Source organism: Delphinapterus leucas, chromosome X, assembly GCF_059928025.1.
Source record: "Delphinapterus leucas isolate spDelLeu-1000000601 "Yukka" chromosome X, BTC_Dleu_Yukka2, whole genome shotgun sequence".
In the NCBI taxonomy this organism is placed as follows: domain Eukaryota; kingdom Metazoa; phylum Chordata; class Mammalia; order Artiodactyla; family Monodontidae; genus Delphinapterus; species Delphinapterus leucas.
The window spans coordinates 3210760-3233980 of record NC_143150.1 but is presented as its reverse complement, the minus strand read 5'-3'; the positions used below and the strand labels follow the sequence as shown (position 1 = coordinate 3233980).

Below are 23221 nucleotides of genomic sequence, written 5' to 3'. Positions count from 1 at the left end.
GGGGCTGGCTTTGGGGGCCAGAGGAGAGGACAACTGGCTGCGGGGGTGGGGAGGATGGGCCCCACCCCTGGAGCCGAGATAAGAGGGGAGGGCTAACGGCTGCTGCGTGTGGCGGGAGGAAGGGGGAGCTACTCCTGGCTGAGGCGTGGGTCGGTGGGGAGGACTCCGGGCGCGGGTACGGTAGTCGATAGGGGAGCTCCCGCCAGGGCGGGGCGTGGGGTGGGGGGGAGCACGTGGTAGGTAGGGGGCTCCAGCTCCCGGGTGGGCGACGTTACGAGGGATGGGCTCTGCGTCTGGGGTGCAAGAGGCGAGAACCCCTGGCGCTGAGTGTGCTCTGGGGAGGACTCCCCGATGTGGGGGGGTGAGAGAGGCAGTTTGACCTCTACGCATGGTGGGGCGCTGGGCTTCCAGGGCCCAGAGCTGAGTGCCACCAGCTGGTGGGTGGTTGAGTGTGTATGGGGGGGATGTAGTGGGGGGTGGCATGGAGGAGCTGCCTGGCCATGGGGGGAGTAAGTGATGCTGAGAGGAGGAGGCGCTGGGGCTGCTGTGATCTGGTGGAGGCTGTTGGCCATGGCAGATGGATTTCTGGGGGTCCAGGGAGGGGCTATGGCCCACTTCATGAGGCATCAAGAAGCTCCAGGTCGCCTCTGTCTGGGTGGCACAGGAATTGCAGAGATGGGTGGGCGGGGCAAGGCCCTGGCCTCCACATAGAGTACACAGATTCTTTAAGAGGGTGCTTTGCACATTCACCTGGACACGCCATACCAGAGTTGTAAAGAAATCTCCATAAATTTAACAGTATTGCAAGTTTACATGATAAGTTTTCTCATCAAGGGGGAATTTTATTTCATGGTACTAATGATAATATATCTTCAAATATTGAGAAACCCATGGATCAAAGAAAAATATCACAGAGGGACTTAGAAAATATTTCAACGTGCATACTAAAAAAGCACAACTTACCAAAATTAGTGGGAGGCAGCAAAAAGCGACAGGAGGAAACTGTATTCCTCTAAATGCTTCTGTTAGAAAAGAGTCAGGACATAAAATCAGTGAGCTAACAGTCCATTTAGAGATGCTAGAAGAAGAAGAGCAAAGGAAACATAAAATGAAGTAATAAGAGAGCTAAGAGAGGAAGTCAGTGATAGAAAGCAAATTATGGACACGATGAAGAAAGCCATGCTCTTCTTTCAAAAGACCAAGGAAACCGAGAAAGTCCTAGAACGATGAATCACAGAAAAATAGAAAGAACGCTGATCACCAATATGAGGAATGAAAGAGGACCAACGTTACAGATCAGATGTACATTAAAAAAGAGGATATAGGGATATTATGGAAATGTTTATGCTAACAAATTGGAAGACTTGAAAAATTCCTTGGGAAAAAGGCAGTTTCCTAAAACTGAGGCCAGAAATGTAGAAAAGGTGACGAGCCTCCTATCTGTCTTTTTTTAAAAAATTATTTTATTATATTTTATTATTGTTTCTTGAGTCGTACGCAACAAGTGCTCTTTTGTTATTATTTTTAAATTTTATTTTTACTTTTGGCTGCGTTGGGTCTTTTTTGCTGTGTGCAGGCTTTCTCTAGGTGCAGCGAGCGGGGGCTACTCTTCATTGCGGTGCGCAGACCTCTCATTACGGTGGCTTCTCTTGTTGCAGAGCACCGGCTCCAGGCATGTGGGCTTCAGTAGTTTTGTCACGTGGACTCAGTAGTTGTGGCTCATGGGCTCTAGAGCGCTGGGTCAGTGGTTGCAGCGTGCAGGGTTAGTTGCTCCACGGCTTGTGGGATCTTCCGGGACCAGGGATCGAACCTGTGTCCCCTGCACTGGCAGGTAGATTCTTAACCACTGCGCCACCAGGGAAGTCCCTAGCCTTCTATCCTGTAAATAAATGTAATTTATTAAAAAAGTTTCCTAAAGTCAAACAAACCAAACAGGGCCAAGACGTGCTCCAGACTGCTGCTGTGAGGGGCAGTGGGGTGAGCTGTGTGGCACAAGCATGATTCTCTCCTGTTTGCACCCACAGGCCAGTTCCCACATTTCAACAGCCTGTGCACACCTGTTTGATCGCTTCCCCCCACCCTCAGGTCCTCGAAGATGGCGACGGCTCTGGCGGTATTGCGGGACTGGTGCAGGTCGATGGGCGTGAACGCTCAGCGATCTCTGCTCATCCTGGGAATCCCAGATGACTGCAAAGACCAGGAATTCCAGGAGGCTGTGCAGGCTGCCCTGCGTTCCCTGGGCAGGTACCGAGTGCTGGGCAAGGTCTACAGAAAGGAGCTGGGGTCGAGTGTTGCCCTGGTCGAGTTTGCTGAGTGTTTAAATCGAAGCTTGCTCCCCCGCCAAATACCAGGCAAGGGAGGGCCCTGGACTGTGGTCTGCCTGCCCCAGGCCCCTGATGCTGATTCACAGGATAGACCCAATGTCCCTGCGCAGCCCCAGAGACAAGCAGTGGTTGGCAGGGCAGGTGAGGCAGGAACTGCAGGTCACTCAGGAACTGCAGGGGAGGAGGAAGCTGCAGGGGAGGCGGGAGTCGCAGGTGTGGAGGGAGACAGAGGTGAGGAGGAAGCCTTAGGTGAGGAGGGAGCTGCAGGTGAGGAGGGAGCTGAAGGTGAGGAGGGAGGTGCAGGTGAGGAGGGAGGTGCAGGTGAGGAGGGAGGTGCAGGTGAGGAGGGAGCTGCAGGTGAGGAGGGAGCTGAAGGTGAGGCAGGAGCTGCAGGTGAGGAGGGAGCTGAAGGTGAGGAGGGAGCTGAAGGTGAGGAGGGAGGTGCAGGTGAGGAGGGAGGTGCAGGTGAGGAGGGAGATGCAGGTGAGGAAGGAGCTGCAGGTGACGAGGGAGCTGCAGGTGAGGCAGGAGATTCAGGTGAGGAAGGAGCTGCAGGTGAGGAGGGAGCCTCAGGTGAGGCAGGAGGTACAGGTGGGGAAAGATCTGAGGGTCGAGCAGGAGCTGAAGGTGAAGCAGGAGTGTCAGATGAGGAAGGAGCTGCAGGTGACGACGGAACCTCAGGTGAGGCAGGAGTTGCAGGTGAGGCAGGAGCTGCAGGTGAGGAAGGAGCTGCAGGTGAAGCAGGAGATGAAGGTGAAGCAGGAGCTGAGTCAGATGAGGAAGGAGCTGCAGGTGCGGAAGGAGCTGAGGGTGAAGCAGGAGCTGAGGGTGAAGCAGGAGCTGAAGGTGAAGCAGGAGCTGAGTCAGATGAGGAAGGAGCTGCAGGTTACAGAAATGTTGCAGGCGTGGCAGGACTTCTGAGTATGGCAGGACCCACAGGCCAGGCAATGACTGCGCCTGAGGAAGCAGTTGTGACAGTGGCAGGCGCCATGGGTGAGGCAGGGCCCGGGACCCAGCAGTGGAGGCAGGCCCTGCAGCCCGTGCTACACGGCATGGGCTACCAGGAGCTGGGAACCTTCTCTGGGATGGAAGAGCCGGGCCACGGGGAAGAGTCCTCTGAGAGCTGGCTGGAGCAGGCCAACGACATGCTGCACCTGTGGCGCCACGTGTCTGAGAGGGAGAGGAGGAGGAGGCTGGTGGAGAGCTTGCGCGGCCCCGCGCTGGACCTCCTGCGCGGCCTCCTGGCGGAAGATCCCGAGCTGGCTGCCCAGGACTGCCTGGCCGCGCTGGTGCAGGTGTTTGGGAACAAGGACCCCCGGGGGAGTGCTCGGCTGAAGTTCGTGACCTGTGCCCAGCGGCCCCAGGAGACTCTCTCTGCGTACGTGAGGCGCCTGGAAGGCCTGCTGCAGTCGGCCCTGGAGAAGGGGGCCATCCACCCGGCCATGGCGGACCAGGCGCGTGCCCGGCAGGTGCTGATGCGGGCCCGGCTGCACGACACGCTCCGGGACACGCTGAGGACGATGCGGCTGAGGAGGAGGCCTCCCGGCTTTGCGGGGATGCTGCGGCTCATCCAGAAGACCGAGGCCTGGGAGGCCGGCCCGGCTAGCAGGGAGCACTTCCCAGGGCAGGAAGAGGCCCGTGTGGACGTTGGAGTCCTGGCAGCAGCCGCCCAGGCCGCCGCGGCCCATGAGGCCATCACCGCAGATACCACTGCACATGGCACCAAGGCCTCCCCGGCCGGTGAAGATGCCACCGCCCAGGCCGCCCGTTCCAAGGAAGGGAGCGCCGAGGACCAGCCGGCACGTGAGGAGGCCAGTGCAGCATTTGCCGGCACTGCCAAGGCTGGCGAGGCAGCCCCTGAAGACCATGGTGCCGCCAGGGCAGCCCCTGGCCCTGGGGAGACCAGCAAGGCGTCCGCGGCCACTCAGGAAGATGGAAGTGGTCCCGCCCCTGCGGGCCTAGGTCAGGCAGTTCCCTCAGATGCCCCCGGAGTCCCCATGCCTGGCCGGATGGGCAGTGCTTCCCCGGTGGCCCCAGGAGGTCCTGGCTGGGAGCCAGAGGGCCTCGCCCAGGCAGGAGGCCAGGAGGCCGAGGAGAGCCCCGAGGAGGGGCTCAAGCCCATCCCAGAAGAGCCGGGAAATGAGGACGGGGCTGCAGAGATGAGCCCCCCGGGGTCCACCTCGGGCCAGTAGGCTCAGCAGGCCGTGGGGCCGCCAGGCTTGGAGGCAGGGGGAGGCCAGGCCTGGCAGCCTACTGGCCCCATATTAGGGGCTACTCAAGGTGCCTGGGCCTCCCTCCTGAGAGGGGACCCCTATTCATCATCCCCTGGGGCAGGTTGCTCCCTGTACTGGCAAGCCCTAATGTGTCCCTCTAGGCCCCAGAGGGACCCAGGTGTCAAGGAACCCCCCAGCCCCCGCTCCCCTCCCCCCAACACACACACCCTAGCCATCGTCCCCCCGCAGAGCTCTGAGGTGCGCCACGTGCCAGCCAAGGCTCTGGTCTCTGTGGGCCAGTGTCGTGAGCTCAACGTGTGCTTTCTGGGCATAGATTCAGGCCCAGCGCTGCCTGTTGTTGTGGAAATGTGCGTGTGTTCCCCTCTGAGCAGTTCCCCCAACCCCTGCGCGGCGTGGAGACCCCGAGCCCAGTCCCAGGAGCCGGCGGGAAGGACGGGATGGACGAGGTCACAGCCAGCGCCCACCCCAGGACCTGGGAGCCCACCTGGGACCTTGGGAAGGAAGACCTTGACCGTGGCTGCAGGAGGTCTGCGGGAGGCCCCCAGGGCTTGTGTTCTGCTGGGCCACCCCGTTGTTCCTCGGGACTCCACGTCCCCGGCTCCGTGGCGCGCGCCCTGCTGTGGGACTGTCCTGTGGCCGCCATCGGGCAGGGCCGGGCCCTGGGCTTGTGAGCCACAGGGGGATCAGTTGTCTTGGGGGTGCAGGCATTGCCAGCGCCCATCGTCCTGGTGAGAGGCCACTCATGTGGCCTCTTCTTGACGGTTCACTCGATACCAGCCCCTGGATGCCAGCTGTTGTACAGTACTACTCTACTTTTCAATGTACTGTTCTGTAAGATTTTAAATGTTTTCTTTATTTTTTGTGTTTGTTAGTTTTTTATATATTTTTTGTATGAAAAGTATTATAAACCTATTACATTACTGTACAATATAGCCAACTGTTTTAGTTGGGTATCTAAGACTTATGAACAAATTGGACTTATGAACATGCTCTCGGAATTGAACTTGCTCATATGTAGGGGACTTACCGTATTATAGATTTGTCCATAGAATATACTACACCAAGAATGAACCCTAATGTCAACTATGGACTTTGGATGATTATGATATGTTCATATAGGCTCATCAATTGTAATAAATACACCACTCTGGTGGGGGATATTGATAATAGGAGAGGCTATGCAAGACTGGGTGTAGAGTGCATATGGGAAATCTCCTTACCTCCTCTACTCAATATTACTGTGAACCTAGAACTGTTCTAAAATAAAAGAGTGTATTATAAATAATAAAATAAAAAACACTAGATATGCAAAGAGTTAAGGTGATATGGCATATTACCTCAAGAGAAAATATTAAAAAAGAGATGCAGAGAGACAGATGATCTGGATATTGAAATCATCAGGAAATTAGTTTAAAATTAGCTGTGATTAACATTTTAAAAGAAATAGAGGAAAAGATATGAAAAAAGTCAAGAAATTCTATAGAGAATTTTAACTAATTAAAATAAGAATCAATTGGATATCCTAGAAGGGAAAAACTAAGAATTCAATGCATGGGTTTAACAGGATGATGGATGCAAAAGAACAGGATTATATAACTTGAAACTAAATTAACAAAAATACTAAAACTGAAGCACAAAAATGAATTGGAAAAAAAACAATACAGAGAATAAGAGATGTAGGACACAGTCAAGATATAACATACATGTAATGGGAGAAGAGAAAGAATGGGGTAGAAGCAACATTCCCACAGAATCAAGAACCTTAGTGAACAGGATAAGCAGGATAAACAAAAAGAAATCCACACCTAGGCACATCATAGTCAAGGTGTTAAAAACCAAAGATGCAGAGAAAATCTTTAAGCAGCCAGAAGAATAAAAGACACTACATTCAAGGGAACAATATTGAAATGAAGGCAGACTTCTCAAAAGAAACAACACAAGTCAGAAGCCAATGCTGTGACATTTTTAAAGTGCTAAAGTAAAAATAAACACACAGAACTACCAACATAGAATTATATATCCAAAGAAATATTCTTCAACAATGTGGGTGACATAAAGAGTGTTTCAGATAAACAAAGACTGAAAGAATTCCTCACCAGCAGACCAACACTAAAAGAAAAAAAGCAAAGACAATTATTCAGGAAAAAGGAAAATGATCCCAGACAGAAACATGGTAAATATAAGTGCATATTTACAATAATTGTAATATTTTATAGAGTTTATATGTAAAGCTAAAGTGCTTGACAAAAATAATGCAAAAGCTGAGAAACGGATGAATGGAGTTTAAAGGTTCTAGCAGCATCAGAGAAGTGGTACAAATAATTTCTATTAAACGGTGATAAGTCAGAGATTGCTGCTATACTTTCTAAGGTAATTACTAAAAGAAGAAGATATAACTGAGAAGACAGTATAACTGAAGTTATTAGAGGGAAATATACAAAATTAAAATGTTGATTAATCTAAAAGGAGGCAAGAATGAAGAAAAAAAGGAATGTAAAAGAAGACTCAAATAGAAAATGTATCAATAGGTGGTAAATATACTCTAAATCAGATTATGTGAGCAATTAACTATAAATAAACCAAATATTCCCAAGTAAAACACTAAGATTGTCAGATTGGATTTTAGAAAGCCCAAATATATGCAAGTTACAAGAGGTGAACTTTAAATGTTAAGATGCCAAAAAATTGAATATAAAAGGACAAAAATGATATACCATGAAATAATTGACAAAAACACCTTGTATTATTATATTAATATCAGAAAAAGTAAGCAGCAGTACTAGAGGTAAAGAGAGATATTTCAAAATTATAAAGGGGATTAATCAAAGATGATGACATTGTAGTCCTCTATGAGAGGTGTCAAATAATTTGTGGGCATCTTTCATCTACCTCATGACCCAATTAAGATACCAGCAGAGATTTTTGCAGAAATTGACAAGTTGATTCTAAATTCGTATATTAATGCAAAGGGCTAAAATAGCCAAAAGCAATCATGAAGAAAAAGAACAAATCTGGAGGACTTACACTACTATGTATCACGCTATGGTTAGTAAGACACTGTGATATTGGTGCAAGGATATACTATTTGGAATGACCATGGGTATAATGTAAAAAAGTAAAGTGTTCAGGCATATAGTATCACATGATATTTTTATTAAGGTGATATTGCAGTGCAGAGGTGAAAGTATAGTCTTTCAACTGCAATTATATCCCAAACATACCATATGAATTGCAAATGAATTGCAGTTTTATGCTAAAACTAAAACAATAAATATTTTATATTATATAAGTTTCAGGTGTACAGCAATATAGTTTGATATCTGTATACACTACAGAGTGATTACCACAACAAAGCTAGTTGCCATCCATCCCCAGTATAGTTGACCCCCTTCACCCGTTTCACCCACCCCCCAACCCCCTTCCACTCTGGTAACCGCTGATCTGTTCTCTGTATCTATGATGTTAACTCCATATGTTTGTTTTGTTTTATTTTGTTTGTTCATTTGTCTTGTTTTTTGTATTCCACATATGAGTGAAATAATACAGTGCTTGTCTTTCTCCATCTCACTTATTTCACTTAGCATAATACCTCCAAGGTCCATCCATGTTGTTGCAACTGACAGGATTTCATTCTTTTTGTATGAATGAGTAGTATTCCATTGTGTGTGTATGTATATATATATATATGCATATATATGTATATATATATATATAAAACAATCTTTTTTTTTTTTTTTTTTTTGCAGTACGTGGGCCTCTCACTGTTGTGGCCTCTCCCGTTGCAGAGCACAGGCTCCGGACGCGCAGGCTCAGCGGCCATGGCTCACGGGCCCAGCCGCTCCGCGGCATGTGGGATCTTCCCGGACCGGGGCACAAACCCGTGTCCCCTGCATCGGTAGGCACACTCTCAAACACTGCGCCACCAGGGAAGCCCTATATATATATATATATATATATATATATATATATATATAAAACAATCTTTTATAGAAAAATACCACTAAGGAAAAATCTGCTTGTGACTTTGGTATAGGAAAATATGTTTTAAACAGGACAGAAAAAGCACTAATGATGAAAGAAAAAAATTGATAACTTTGGCCACATTAAAATTAAGATCTGTTCATCAAAACACATGAATAAAAAATGAAAAAGCAATCCACAAGATGGGAGATGACATTTGAAATACACATATCTGGCAAGCAACTTATATCAAGAAAATACAACGGACTCCTACAAAACAATAAGAAAAAGACAACCCATCTAGAAAAAATAGGCAAGTGACTTGAACAGAACTCCACCAAAAAAGGATATTCAAATATCCAATATATTTGAAAAGGTGTTCAAATTCATTCTCATCAGAGAGAAGCAAATAAGCAAATTAAAAGCATAAAGAGATACCACTACATCCCCACTTGAATGGTTAAAATGTAAATGAAAAATATAAAATACCCAATATTGGCAAAAATGTGTTACAATGGTATGCTGGTAAATGTTTAACAACTGGGTTTCTAAAAAAATAAATAGAAGCCATGATTTTTGTAGTTTCTACTCTCAACAGTGTATATACTACAACCACAGCCAATTTCAATCAACCATCCTGAGGTCACTGAACACAGTTGGGAAGAGACACTCACAATTGGCTCTTGAAAGACAGTATGGCCTGCCTCCAGAACACCACTGATGTGGAGCAACAATAATTCTCACATACTGCTGGTGGGAGCATAAATTAATACAAACAGTTTGGAAAACTCTTTGGCAATTTCTTCTAAAAGTTTAAGATATCCATACCCGTATTACACAGCAATTCTATTCTAGAGTATATACTCAACAGAAATGCATATATATCTTCACCAAAAGACATATTCAAGAATTCTCACAGAAGTATTATATGTAAGAGCCAAACAATTTGGATGTTACCCAAATCCCTATCAACAGTTTCAAGGATAAACAAATTGTAATTTAGTGACATAATGATATACTATAGATCAGCAGTCAACAAATTGTGGCCCACAGGACAAATTTGGCCATCCCACTGTTGTTATAGCCTCTGAGCTAAGAATGTTACATTTTAAAATGATTACATTTTAAATACTTATATAATTACCTACATAATATTATCAATTTTGCCTCTTGGCCCACAAGTATTAAGCTATTTGCTACCTGGCCCTTTAAGAAAAAGTTTGCTGACCCCTGCTATAAATCAATGAGAGTGAATAATTTACAGTGGTGATCTCTGGACCAGCAGCAGCAGCAGCAGGAACAACTTGTTAGAAATGCAAACTCCTGCGAACCACCCCAGATATATTGAATCAAACTCTGGGGCTGTGACCCAGCAATGCATGTTTTAACTAAGCCCCCTGGTAATTCTGATGCATGCTAAAGTTCAAGAACCATTGATCTACAGCCCTAAAAACATGAATGAATATCACAAACATAATGTTGAGTGTAAGAACACAGATACAATAAAGAACATATTATAAGATTCCATTTAAATAAACTTTAAAAACAGGTAATGCTATTAAAAAATCAGAACAGTGGCTACTCATGTAAAGTGATTAGCTGGTGGTTGGGAGCATATGGTGGGATTTTGGAGTACTTGTAATGTTTCTTTATGTGGTTGAAGCTTACCTGCAATTTCCTTGGACTAAGGGAGTTTGTGGAATGTAGAACTTTCAATGCTAAAAGTGGAAGAGTCCCAGGAAAATGGTGAGAGTCCTAGGAAAACTGGGGCAAGTTGGTCACCTTAGATAGTTACATATCTATATGTACATTATATTCCATACATTGTCTCAAATCAAGTATCTATAAATAAACCCAACAGAAGATGTTGTAGACCATTACAAAAAATGTAAAAGACTCAGAGACATTAAATAAGACTTAAGTAAATTCAAGTATATACCGTATTCATGAATTAAAGAATTCAATATTGTAATGATGTCCATTTTCTCAAAACTGGTAGGTTCAATGCAATACTAATCAAAATCCAAACTTTATTTTTGGTATTTTGTTTTATTTTGATGTAACTATATAGATTGATTCTAAAATTCATTCAGAATTGAAAAAGGGCAAAAATAGCTTTTCGTGTACCTATTGGCCATTTGTATGTCTTGTGTGGAAAAATATTTATCAGGTCCTTTGCCCATTTTTAAATTGGATTATTTGGTTTCTTGCTATTGAGTTGTACAAGTTTAATACATATTTTGGATGTTAACTCCATATAAGATGTGTGGTTTGCAAACATATTCTCCCATTCCATATGTTGATTTTTTGTTTTGTTGATGGTTTCCTTTGCAGGACAGGAGCTTTTTAATTTGATGCAGTCACACTTGTTTATTTTTGCCTTTGTTGTCTTTACTTCTGGTGTCAAATCGAAAAAAAATCAATAACTTCCCCCAACCACAATTTTCTTAATCACAATAGTAATGAAAACAGAAATAATAGTGAAACTATTATTGTGGGGCTTTTTATGTGTCAGGCGTTGCTTTAACTACTTCACATGTATTATCTCATAATCCTTATGAAAACATATTCTGTGATTATTATTTATCCACATTTTACAAATGACTAAACTGAAGCATAGAGAGGTTAAATAATTTGCTCAAGATCAAAAAAGTATTTTGGGGTATGTGGTTCATACCTAGGCCTGTCTGTCTCCAAAGCTGAGGTCTTTTTGCTCAACATTTTGTGTGCAAGATTCAGATTGCTGTATACTTTTACAAATACTATGATTGTGGTTGGACAAAAACATTCATAATCAAGTTGGTCTGTCTAAAGTCAAGTAGGTCCTTGGTGATACTCAACAATCCTACCACATTTCTTTTCCATACATTTTCCCACTCTCCTAGAAGACTATTTCTCACTTCATCTTTACTGAAACCACCAACACCCCCTTCCCAACCTCCCTCTCAAACGATGACCTTTCTTCCTATGTCACTGAGAAAAGACAGGCTATCAGAAGAAAACGTCTAACAAGCTTACCACATCTACTCACCCACCAACATTATGCCTATATATTATGCCTTTTTCCCACTACTGTGGATAAACTATCCCTGCTCCTACCCCTCCACTTGTGCCCTGGTTGCCATCTATGTCCCTTCAAGGATAGCACTGAAAAAATTCTACCCCCTCTCTTGCACATCATCACTCCTCCCTCTTTGCTGGATCATCCTCATGACTACTCTGTAATATATATCATCTGTAAAAACCTTTCTCTTAACCCCACATCTCTTCTCAGCTACAACCCCATTTCTTTGTTCCCCTTTAGAGTATAAAACTCCTCAAAAGAGTTGTCTGAACTTACTACCCCAGATTTTTCACCCTCTGTTCTCTCTTGAATCCACTACAATTTACCACCACTCCACTGATGTGTTTATAGAGCCTTTGCCAAATTTGCCTTTTATACCACCTTTGCCAAATTCTTTGCCAAATCCAAATCCTATAAACAATTAGTATGACTTTTAAGCTATATTTGATATGTGACCACTCACTCCTTCTTGAAACATTTGTTATATTTGATTCTAGGATACCATACCCTCCCCTCTTTATTTTTCTCCTATGCTCTGGATGCTCATTATTAATCTCCTTTGCTAGCCACTCTTAGCCTCTCTGTCTCCAATGTTGGAAAGTCCTAGGGCTTGGTGCTTAAATCTTTTCTCTTCTCTCTGTACTCATTCCTTAACAGATCTCCTCTAGTCTCTTCATTTTAAATAGTTTTATATGCTTATGACTCCAGAATTTACATTTCTAGACCAGATATCTTCCCTAAAGTGCACCTCAAACTTAATATATCCAAAACCAAAATCCAGATTTTCACTTCTAAACCTGTTCTTCCTACAGTCTTCATAATCGCAACAAGTGGCAACTACAACTTTCCCATTATGGATGCCACAAAGAACTTGAGAGTTATCTTAACTTCATTCTTTTTCTCACCTCCTACTTTCAATCCATCAGTAAATCCTGTTGACTCTACTTTCAAAGAACATTCATAATCTGACCACATCTCACCACATCTGTTTCCACTGCTACCAGTCTAGTTCTGGCCACCATCATCTTTAGCCTGGCCTATTGTAACAGCCTCACAGATTCCTGCTTCCACTTTTGAATCCCCTACTGCCTATTCTTCACTCTGCAACCAGAGTGAAACTTTTAAAACATATATAATACTATGTTACTCATCAATTCAAAATTATCCAAAAGCCTGCCAATTCACTCAGAGTAAAAGCCAAAGCCTTCATAACGGCCTGAAAAACCCTCAATAACTTTTTAAACTTTATCTTCTACTACTCTCCTTTTTCATCATTTCACTCCTTATTATTCTCAAATACATCAGGTATGCCCCACCTCTTCCTGCAACACTCTCTGCCAGTTCATGGCTCCCTACCTTCTTTCAGGTCTCTGCTCAAATGTAACTTCAATAGAATGGACTTCACATCTGGCCAACTCTATTTGTTTATTTTCTATCTTCACACCATAATCTTCATGAAGGCAAACCGTTTGCCTGATTTTTTATCCTGGTTTGTCCCCAGAAAGTAGAATAGCTCCTGACATAAAAAAAGTTCCCAATAAATACTTATTGAAAGAATACATGAACAAATGAAGAATAATCTGTTTCCTCTCCCCTCCCCTCAAATAAAAGATTCTAATAAACAGTAATAAAAATAATGAAAGACATAAATCAGGAACCTGGGATTAACATTCACACACTACTATATATAAAACAGATAATCAACAAGGGCCTACTGAATAGCACAGGGAACTCTGCTCAGTACTCTGTAATGACCTATATGGGAAAAGAATCTGAAAAAGAATGGATATATGTATATGTATAACTGAATCACTTTGCTGTACACCTGAAACTAACACAGCATTGTAAATCAACTATACTCCAATATAAAATAAATTTTTTTAAAAAAGGAAAGAATAGGTGGTCTGTTTACCCAGTTTTCAAAGGAACTCTGATGAGATATGTAATTCAGAAATGAATTAGTTTCCTATTGCTGCTCTAACAAATTACTACAGACCTAGTGGCTTAAAGTAACACAAATTTCTTTTCTTACAATTCTAGAGGTCAGAAGTCTAAAATTGGTTGGCAGGTCTACCTTCCTACTGGAGGCTCTAAGCAAGAATCTATTCTTTGCTTTTTCCAGCTTCTAGTGGCTGCCCTCAATCCTTGTCTCATGGCCCCATTCCTCCATCTTCAAAGCAGCAGCATAATATCTTCAAGCGCTCTCTCTCTCTCTCTCTCTCTCTCTCTCTCTCTCTCCAGCTTCCATTATCAGAGCTCCTTCTCTGATTCTGACCTTACTGCTTCCCTCTCATAAGGACCTGTGTGATTACACTGGGCCCACACAGATAATCAAGGAAAATCTCCCCACCTCAAGATCCTTAACTATCACATCTGCAAAGTCTCTTTTGGCATGCCAGGTAACATATTCACAGATTCCCAGGATTAGGACATGGGCATCTTTTGAGGGACATTATTCAGCTTACCATAAGGTAGAACAATTCAAGAAATAAAATAGGTAAAACTTACACAGTGCTTACTATGCACCAGGCCATCATTCTAAGCACTTTACATAAAGCATCTTAATTAGAATTCAATAAGATGCTGCATGTAAAGTCACATTATTTGTGTTGTTGGTAGTTACTATTATTATCTCCACTTTTAATACATTAGGAAACTAAGACACAGAGAAGTAAGGTAACTTGATCACTTAATTTCCAACATACTGAATAAAAAAAAAAACTTCTTCAGATCAATACTGAAAGCTGGAAAATATGGGGCTATTCCTTCAAAATTCTGGAAAATAATTATTTCCAGCTTAGAACTGTACCCTGCCAAAGTACTAACCAGTTTTGATGGTAAAATAAATGTCTTTACAGATATCCAAGAATTAAAAATAATTTACCTTCAACACACTCTTTCTCAGGGAGCTGCTAGAATAGGTGCTGTAGTAAAATAGAGCATAATTTAAGAAAAGAAAATGAGATCCAAACAACAAACAAACAAAAAAACAGGAACTCCAACCCAAGATGGAAGAGAAGAGAATTCCAAAGTTGTCCTGAAAATGGATATTCCCAAGATTACAGCTGTGTAGCAGACCTAGAGAGCAACCAGACCTAGAGAGCAACTAGGGCCTCAACAAAAAAAATGCAATTGAGAGATTATATAATATTTCTGAACATAACTAAAAGATATTTATGCTTAATGATTGATCAAGAAAAAGGTAAACAGACGAATAACTAGGTACAACGAACTCCAGGTAAGGCAACAGGTTGTACAAGAGAAGAATTGGCACCATGTTACAATAAGTTACCAAACTATTGAGAGAATAGGAAGAAGTGTGTGTGTGTGTGTGTGTGTGTGTGTGTATACATGTGCGCACACACTGGTCAATGGGAATGTCTATGAGAAAGTGGCCATTATTGTTCATACAGAAAGTAGGAGCTGAGGCTCGGGCTTTGGTCGGAGCGCAGGGAGAGGACTGAGGTTGGCGGCGTGAACACAGCCTGCAGGGGGTTAGTGCACCACGACTAGCCAGGAGGGAGTCCGGGGAAAAGTCTGGACCTGCCGAAGAGGCAAGAGACTTTTCCTTCCCTCTCTGTTTCCTGGTGCACGAGGAGAGGGGATTAAGAACGCTGCTTAAAGGAGCTCCAGAGACGGGCGTGGGCCGTGGCTAATAGCGCGGACCCCAGAGACGGGCATGAGACGCTAAGGCTGCTGCTGCCGCCCCCAAGAAGCCTGTGTGCGAGCACAGGTCACTATCCACACCCCACTTCCGGGGAGCCTGTGCAGCCCGCCACTGCCAGGGTCCCGGGATCCACGGACAACTTCCCCAGAAGAACGCACAGCGCGCCTCAGGCTGGTGCAACATCACGCCGGCCTCTGCCGCCACAGGCTCGCCCTGCACTCCGAGATCCTCCCTCCCCGCCGGCCTGAGTGAGCCAGAGCTCCCGAATCAGCGGCTCCTTTAACCCCTTCCTGTCTGAGCGAAGAACAGATGCCCTCCGGCGACCTGCATGCAGAGGCGGGGCCAAATCCAAAGCTGAGCCCCTGGGAGCTGTGCCAACAAAGAAGAGAAAGGGAAATCTCTCCCAGCAGCCTCAGGAGCAGCGGATTAAATCTCCACAATCAACTTGATGTACCCTGCATCTGTGGAATACATGAATAGACAACGAATCATCCCAAATTGAGGAGGTGGACTTTAAGAGCAAGATTTATGATTTTTTCCCCTTTTCCTCGTTTTGTGAGTGTGTATGTGTATGCTTCTGGGTGAGATTTTGTCTGTATAGCTTTGCTTCCACCATTTGTCCGAGGGTTCTATCCATCCGTTTTTTGTTGTTTTTTTGTTTGTTGGTTTTTAAAATTTTTTTCTTAATAATTACTTTTTATTTTAATAACTTTATTTTATTTTACTTTATCTTCATTCTTTCTTTCCTTCCTTCCCTCCTTTAGACAACGAATCATCCCAAATTGAGCAGGTGGACTTTGAGAGAAAGATTTATGATTTTTTCCCCTTTTCCCCTTTTTGTGAGTGTGTATGTGTACGCTTCTGTGTGAGATTTTGTCTGTATAGCTTTGCTTCCATCATTAGTCCCAGGGTTCTATCCATCTGTTTTTATGTTTTTTGTGTTTTCTTTCCTCTTAATAATTATTTTTTTATTTTAATAACTTTATTATATTTTATCTTACTTTATTTTATTTTACTTTATCTTCTTTCTTTTTCTTCCTTCCTTCCCTCCTTCCTTCTTTCCTTCCTCCCTCCCTCCCTTCTTTCTTTCTTTCTTTCTTTCTTTCTTTCTTTCTACTTCTACTAATTCTTTCTTTCTACTTCTTCTCCCTTTTATTCTGAGCCATGTGGCTGAAAGGCTCTTGGTGCTGCAGCCAAGAGTTAGTGCTGTGCCTCTGAGGTGGAAGAGCCAACTTCAGGACATTGGTCCACAAGAGACCTCCCAGCTGCACATAATATCAAATGGCGAAAATCTCCCAGAGATCTCCATCTCAACACTAGCACCTAGCTTCACTCAACAACGAGCAAGCTACAGTGCTGGACATCCTATGCCAAAAAACTAGCAAGACAGGATCACAACCCTACCCATTCGCAGAGAGGCTGCCCAAAATCATAATAAGTCGACAGACACCCCAACACACACCAACAGACGTGGACCTGCCCACCAGAAAGACAAGATCCAGCCTCATCCACAAGAACACAGGCACTAGTCCCCTCCACCAGGAAGTCTACACAACCCACTGAACCAATCTTAGCCATTGGGGACAGACACCAAAAACAACGGGAACTACGAACCTGCAGCCTGCAAAAAGGAGATCCCAAACACAGTAAGATAAGCAAAATGAGAAGACAGAAAAACACACAGCAGATGAAGGAGCAAGATAAAAACCCACCAGACCTAACAAATGAAGAGGAAATAGGCAGTCTACCTGAAAACGAATTCAGAATAATGATAGTAAAGATGATCCAAAATCTTGGAAATAGAAAAGACAAAATGCAAGAAACATTTAACAAGGACCTAGAAGAACTAAAGATGAAACAAACAATGATGAACAACACAATAAATGAAATGAAAAATACTCTAGATGGGATCAATAGCAGAATAACTGAGGCAGAAGAACAGATAAGTGACCTGGAAGATAAAATAGTGGAAATAACTACTGCAGAGCAGAATAAAGAAAAAAAATGAAAAGAACTGAGGACAGACTCAGAGACCTCTGGGACAACATTAAATGCACCAACATTCGAATTATAGGGGTTCCAGAAGAAGAGAAAAAGAAAGGGACTGAGAAAATATTTGAAGAGATTATAGTTGAAAACTTCCCTAATATGGGAAAGGAAATAGTTAATCAACTCCAGGAAGCACAGAGAGTCCCATACAGGATAAATCCAAGGAGAAATGCGCCAAAACACATATTAATCAAACTGTCAAAAATTAAATACAAAGAAAACATATTAAAAGCAGCAAGGGAAAAACAACAAATAACACACAAGGGAATCCCCATAAGGTTAACAGCTGATCTTTCAGCAGAAATTCTGCAAACCAGAAGGGAGTGGCAGGACATATTGAAAGTGTTGAAGGAGAAAAACCTGCAACCAAGATTACTCTACCCAGCAAGGATCTCATTCAGATTTGATGGAGAAATTAAAACCTTTACAGACAAGCAAAAGCTGAGAGAGTTCAGCACCACCAAACCAGCTCTACAACAACTGCTAAAGGAACTTCTCTAGGCAAGAAACACAAGAGAAGGAAAAGACCTACAATAACGAACCCAAAACAATTAAGAAAATGGGAATGGGAACATACATATCGATAATTACCTTAAATGTAAATGGACTAAATGCTCCCACCAAAAGACACAGACTGGCTGAATGGATACAAAAACAAGACGCATATATTTGCTGTCTACAAGAGACCCACTTCAGACCTAGAGACACATACAGACTGAAAGTAAGGGGATGGAAAAAAGTACTTCATGTAAATGGAAACCAAAAGAAAGCTGGAGTAGCAATTCTCATATCAGACAAAATACACTTTAAAATAAAGACTATTAGAAGAGACAAAGAAGGACACCACATAATGATCAAGGGATCGATCCAAGAAGAAGATATAACAATTGTAAATATTTATGCACCCAACATAGGATCACCTCAATACATAAGGCAAATACTAACAGCCATAAAAGGGGAAATCGACAGCAACGCATTCATAGTAGGGGACTTTAACACCCCATTTTCAGCAATGGACAGATCATCCAAAATGAAAATAAATAAAGAAACACAAGCTTTAAATTATACATTCAACAAGATGGACTTAATTGATATTTATATGACATTCAATCCAAAATCAACAGAATACACATTTTTCTCTAGTGCTCATGGAACATTCTCCAGGATAGATCATATCTTGGGTCACAACTCAAGCCTTGGTAAATTTATAAGAAAATTGAAATTGTATCAAGTATCTTTTCCAACCACAATGCTATGAGACTAGATATTAATTACAGTAAAAGATCTGTAAAAAATACAAACACATGGAGGCTAAACAATACACTACTTAATAACGAAGTGATCACTGAAGAAATCAAAGAGAAAATCAAAAAATACCTAGAAACAAATGACAATGGAGACACAACGACCCAAAACCTATGGGATGCAGCAAAAGCAGTTCTAAGACAGAAGTTTATAGCAATACAATCCTACCTTAAGAAACAGGAAACATCTCCAATAAACAACCTAACCTTGCACCTAAAGCACTTAGAGAAAGAAGAACAAAAACCCCAAAGTTAGCAGAAGGAAAGAAATCATAAAAATCAGATCAGAAATAAATGAAAAAGAAATGAAGGAAATGATAGCAAAGATCAATAAAACTAAAAGCTGGTTCTTTGAGAAGATAAACAAAATTGATAAACCATTAGCCAGGCTCATCAAGAAAAAAAGGGAGAAGACTCATATCAATGAATTAGAAATGAAAAAGGAGACGTAACAACTGACACTGCAGAAATACAAAGGATCATGAGAGATTACTACAAGCTACTCTATGCCAATAAAATGGACAACCTGGAAGAAATGGACAAATTCTTAGAAAGGCACAACCTGCCAAGACTGAATCAGGAAGAAATAGAAAATATGAACAGACCAATCACAAGCACTGAAATTGAAACTGTGATTAAAAATCTTCCAGCAAACAAAAGCCCAGGACAGATGGCTTCACAGGCGAATTCTATCAAACATTTAGAGAAGAGCTAACACCTATCCTTCTCAAACTCTTCCAAAATATAGCAGAGGGAGGAACACACCCAAACTCATTCTACAAGGCCACCATCACCCTGATACCAAAACTAGACAAGGATGTCACAAAGAAAGAAAACTACAGGCCAATATCACTGATAAACATAGATGCAAAAATCCTCAACAAAATGCTAGCAAACAGAATCCAACAGCACATTAAAAGGATCATACAACATGAGCAAGTGGGGTTTATTCCAGGAATGCAAGGATTCTTCAATGTCCGCACATCAATCAATGTGATACATCATATTAACAAATTGACGGAGAAAAACCATATGATCATCTCAGTAGATTCAGAGAAAGCTTTCGACAGAATTCAACACCCATTTATGATAAAAACCCTGCAGAAAGTAGGCATAGATGGAACTTTCCTCAACATAATAAAGGCCATATATGACAAACCCACAGCCAACATCGTCCTCAATGGTGAAAAACTGAAAGCATCTCCACTAAGATCAGGAATAAGACAAGGTTGCCCACTCTCACCACTCTTATTCAACATAGTTTTGGAAGTTTTAGCCACAGCAATCAGAGAAGAAAAGGAAATAAAAGGAATCCAAATCAGAAAAGAAGAAGTAAAGCTGTCACTATTTGCAGATGACATGATACTATACATAGAGAATCCTAAAGATGCTACCAGAAAACTACTAGAGCTAATCAATGAATTTGGTAAAGTAGCAGGATACAAAATTAATGCACAGAAATCTCTGGCATTCCTATACACTAATGATGAAAAATCTGAAAGTGAAATCAAGAAAACACTCCCATTTACCATTGCAACAAAAAGAATAAAATATCTAGGAATAAACCTACCTAAGGAGACAAAAGACCTGTATGCAGAAAACTATAAGACACTGTTGAAAGTAATTAAAGATGATACAAATAGATGGAGAGATATACCATGTTCTTGGATTGGAAGAATCAACATTGTGAAAATGACTCTACAACCCAAAGCAATCTACAGGGTCAATGCAATCCCTATCAAACTACCAATGGCATTTTTCACAGAACTAGAACAAAAAATTTCACAATTTGTATGGAAACACAAAAGACCCCGAATAGCCAAAGCAATCTTGAGAACGAAAAACAGAGCTGGAGGAATCAGGCTCCCTGACCTCAGACTATACTACAAAGCTACAGTAATCAAGACAGTATGGTACTGGCACAAAAACAGAAATATAGATCAATGGAACAGGATAGAAAGCCCAGAGATAAACCCACGCACATATGGTCACCTTATCTTTGATAAAGGAGGCAGGAATGTACAGTGGAGAAAGGACAGCCTCTTCAATAAAGTGGTGCTGGGAAAACTGGACAGCTACATGTAAAAGGATGAAATTAGATCACTCCCTAACACCATACACAAAAATAAGCTCAAAATGGATTAAAGACCTAAATCTAAGGCCAGAAACTATCAAACTCTTAGAGGAAAACATAGGCAGAACCCTCTATGACATAAGTCACAGCAAGATCCTTTTTGACCCACCTCCTAGAGAAATGGCAATAGAAACAAAAATAAACAAATGGGACCTAATGAAACTTCAAAGCTTTTGCACAGCAAAGGAAACCATAAACAAGACCAAAAGACAACCCTCAGAATGGGAGAAAATATTTTCAAATGAAGCAACTGACAAAGGATTAATTTCCAAAATTTACAAGCAACTCAATAACAAAAAACAAACAACCCAATCCAAAAATGGGCAGAAGACCTAAATAGACATTTCTCCAAAGAAGATATACAGACTGCCAACAAGCACATTAAAGAATGCTCAACATCATTAATCATTAGAGAAATGCAAATCAAAACCACAATGAGATATCATCTCACACCAGTCAGAATGGCCATCAAAAAATCTAGAAACAGTAAATGCTGGAGAGGGTGTGGAGAAAAGGGAACACTCTTGCACTGCTGGTGGGAATGTGAATTGGTTCAGCCACTATGGAGAACAGTACGGAGGTTCCTTAAAAAACTACAAATAGAACTACCATATGACCTAGCAATCCCACTACTGGGCATATACCCTGAGAAAACCAAAATTCAAAAAGAGTCATGTACCAAAATCTTCATTGCAGCTCTGTTTACAATAGCCAGGACATGGAAGCAACCTAAGTGTCCATCAACGGATGAATGGATAAAGAAGATATGGCACATATATACAATGGAATATTACTCAGCCATAAAAAGAAACGAAATTGAGCTATTTGTATTGAGGCGGATAGACCTAGAGTCTGTCATACAGAGTGAAGTAAGTCAGAAAGAGGAAGACAAATATCGTATGCTAACACATATATATGGAATTTAAGAAAAAAAATGTCATGAAGTACCTAGGGGTAAGACAGGAGTTAAGACACAGACCTACTGGAGAACGGACTTGAGGATATGGGGAGGGGGAAGGGTGAGATGTGACAAAGCGAGAGAGAGGCATGGACATATATACACTAACAAACGTAAGGTAGATAGCTAGTGGGAAGCAGCCGCATAGCACAGGGAGATCAGCTCGGTGCTTTGTGACCGCCTGGAGGGGTGGGATAGGGAGGGTGGGAGGGAGAGAGACGCAAGAGGGAAGAGATATGGGAACATATGTATATATATAACTGATTCATTTTGTTGTAAAGCAGAAACTAACACACCATTGTAAAGCAATTATACTCCAATAAAGATGTTAAAAAGAAAGATAGTAAAGAGCTAGTTGAATAAAAGAGCACTTTACATTTCAAAAAAAAAATCTGTTCAAGGGGTGTGCAGCAGTAACATCGTCTTCAGCAGAAAGGGACACAGAACTAGTAAGAACTCAAATTCTTTCTAAAGCTCAAATTCCCCAAAATCAATAATTCTGGTATTTAGCGTGGTTCCCAGATTCTTAGTATAAGCTTTTATCATTAGACCACAGAGACCAGAGCTGAATTTCTTGCTTTGTTGGGTTTTTTTTCTTTTTCCAGATCATACAACTATAAGAAAACCACATGTCCAGATCTCTTTTCCCTAGAAGGGTCATTCTGAAATCTATTCCCTGTAGCATAAGCACAGTGAGCCTCCTTAAAAAAAAAAGAAAGTAAACAGGCAGTACCAAAAGAAATTACAAAGAAATAACAGTTTATAACTGTTATTTAGAAATATGAAACTACCAGACAAAACGTGTGCAGTTTAAAGTGATTATGTTGGGGTGGAGAGAATCAGAAGTGAAGGGAATTAGAGGACAGCTTGTTTTTTATTTAGAAGTCCAATATTACTATTTGGCTTTCTAAAACATGTATATATGTGACACTGCTGGTAGGAAAAGAAGCTTTGTGAAAGTCTCTCCAAGAAAATCTGGGTCTAGGTCTTAGCCTCACCTCATGGTTTGTTGTATGACTTTTGGACAAGAAAAACTCCTGTAATTCTACCAGCCAAAAGGCAAAAATAAATAATGACAGTGAGTGTTAAGGTTTTAGCTGAGAATGGAAGGAAAAAACGATTTTTTACTGGCACCAAATTACCCGATTTTGTAATGTTTGCCAGTGCTGCTCAGCTGCTCCAGAACCAGGCATTTATCTAAGTTTGGAGGTTGGTTGTGCTATTTAACTATATATACATGTTACCTTAAAAAAGTAAAGAATTATTCCATATGGAATGAATTACCTTAAGAGATAAGTCTGCAACATCTATGGTAACCATACATTCCATTTTGTGCAGAAAAGAAGTCCCAGGTTCTACCCTGTGTCCCAGCATAATTATTCATACTGCCCACTTTTAATCACAAAAGTATTCCAGTTTGGATGATACATTATATAGTTTCCGTACCAATACATGTTAAATACTTGCTAAATATATGCTAAAGGAGAGGTTAGGCAGCAATTTAACAGGGTTATTTTCTAGAGGGTT

The 23221-nt window shown here is 42.1% G+C and overlaps 1 protein-coding gene across 1 annotated transcript; it reads left to right on the top strand.

Moving 5' to 3' along the window:
• The first annotated feature begins 2037 nt into the window (after nucleotides 1-2037).
• Nucleotides 2038-4673, top strand: LOC111167851 (paraneoplastic antigen Ma6E-like). Its single transcript, XM_089904023.1, has one exon. It carries the CDS (start codon nucleotides 2096-2098, stop codon nucleotides 4514-4516), a length of 2421 nt encoding a protein of 806 aa, XP_089760149.1. The 5' UTR covers nucleotides 2038-2095; the 3' UTR covers nucleotides 4517-4673.
• The last annotated feature ends 18548 nt before the right edge of the window (nucleotides 4674-23221 follow it).

Coding starts and splice junctions, on each gene's coding strand:
- LOC111167851 (XM_089904023.1), top strand. CDS start 2,096: ATGGCGACGGCTCTGGCGGTATTGCGGGACTGGTGCAGGTCGATGGGC.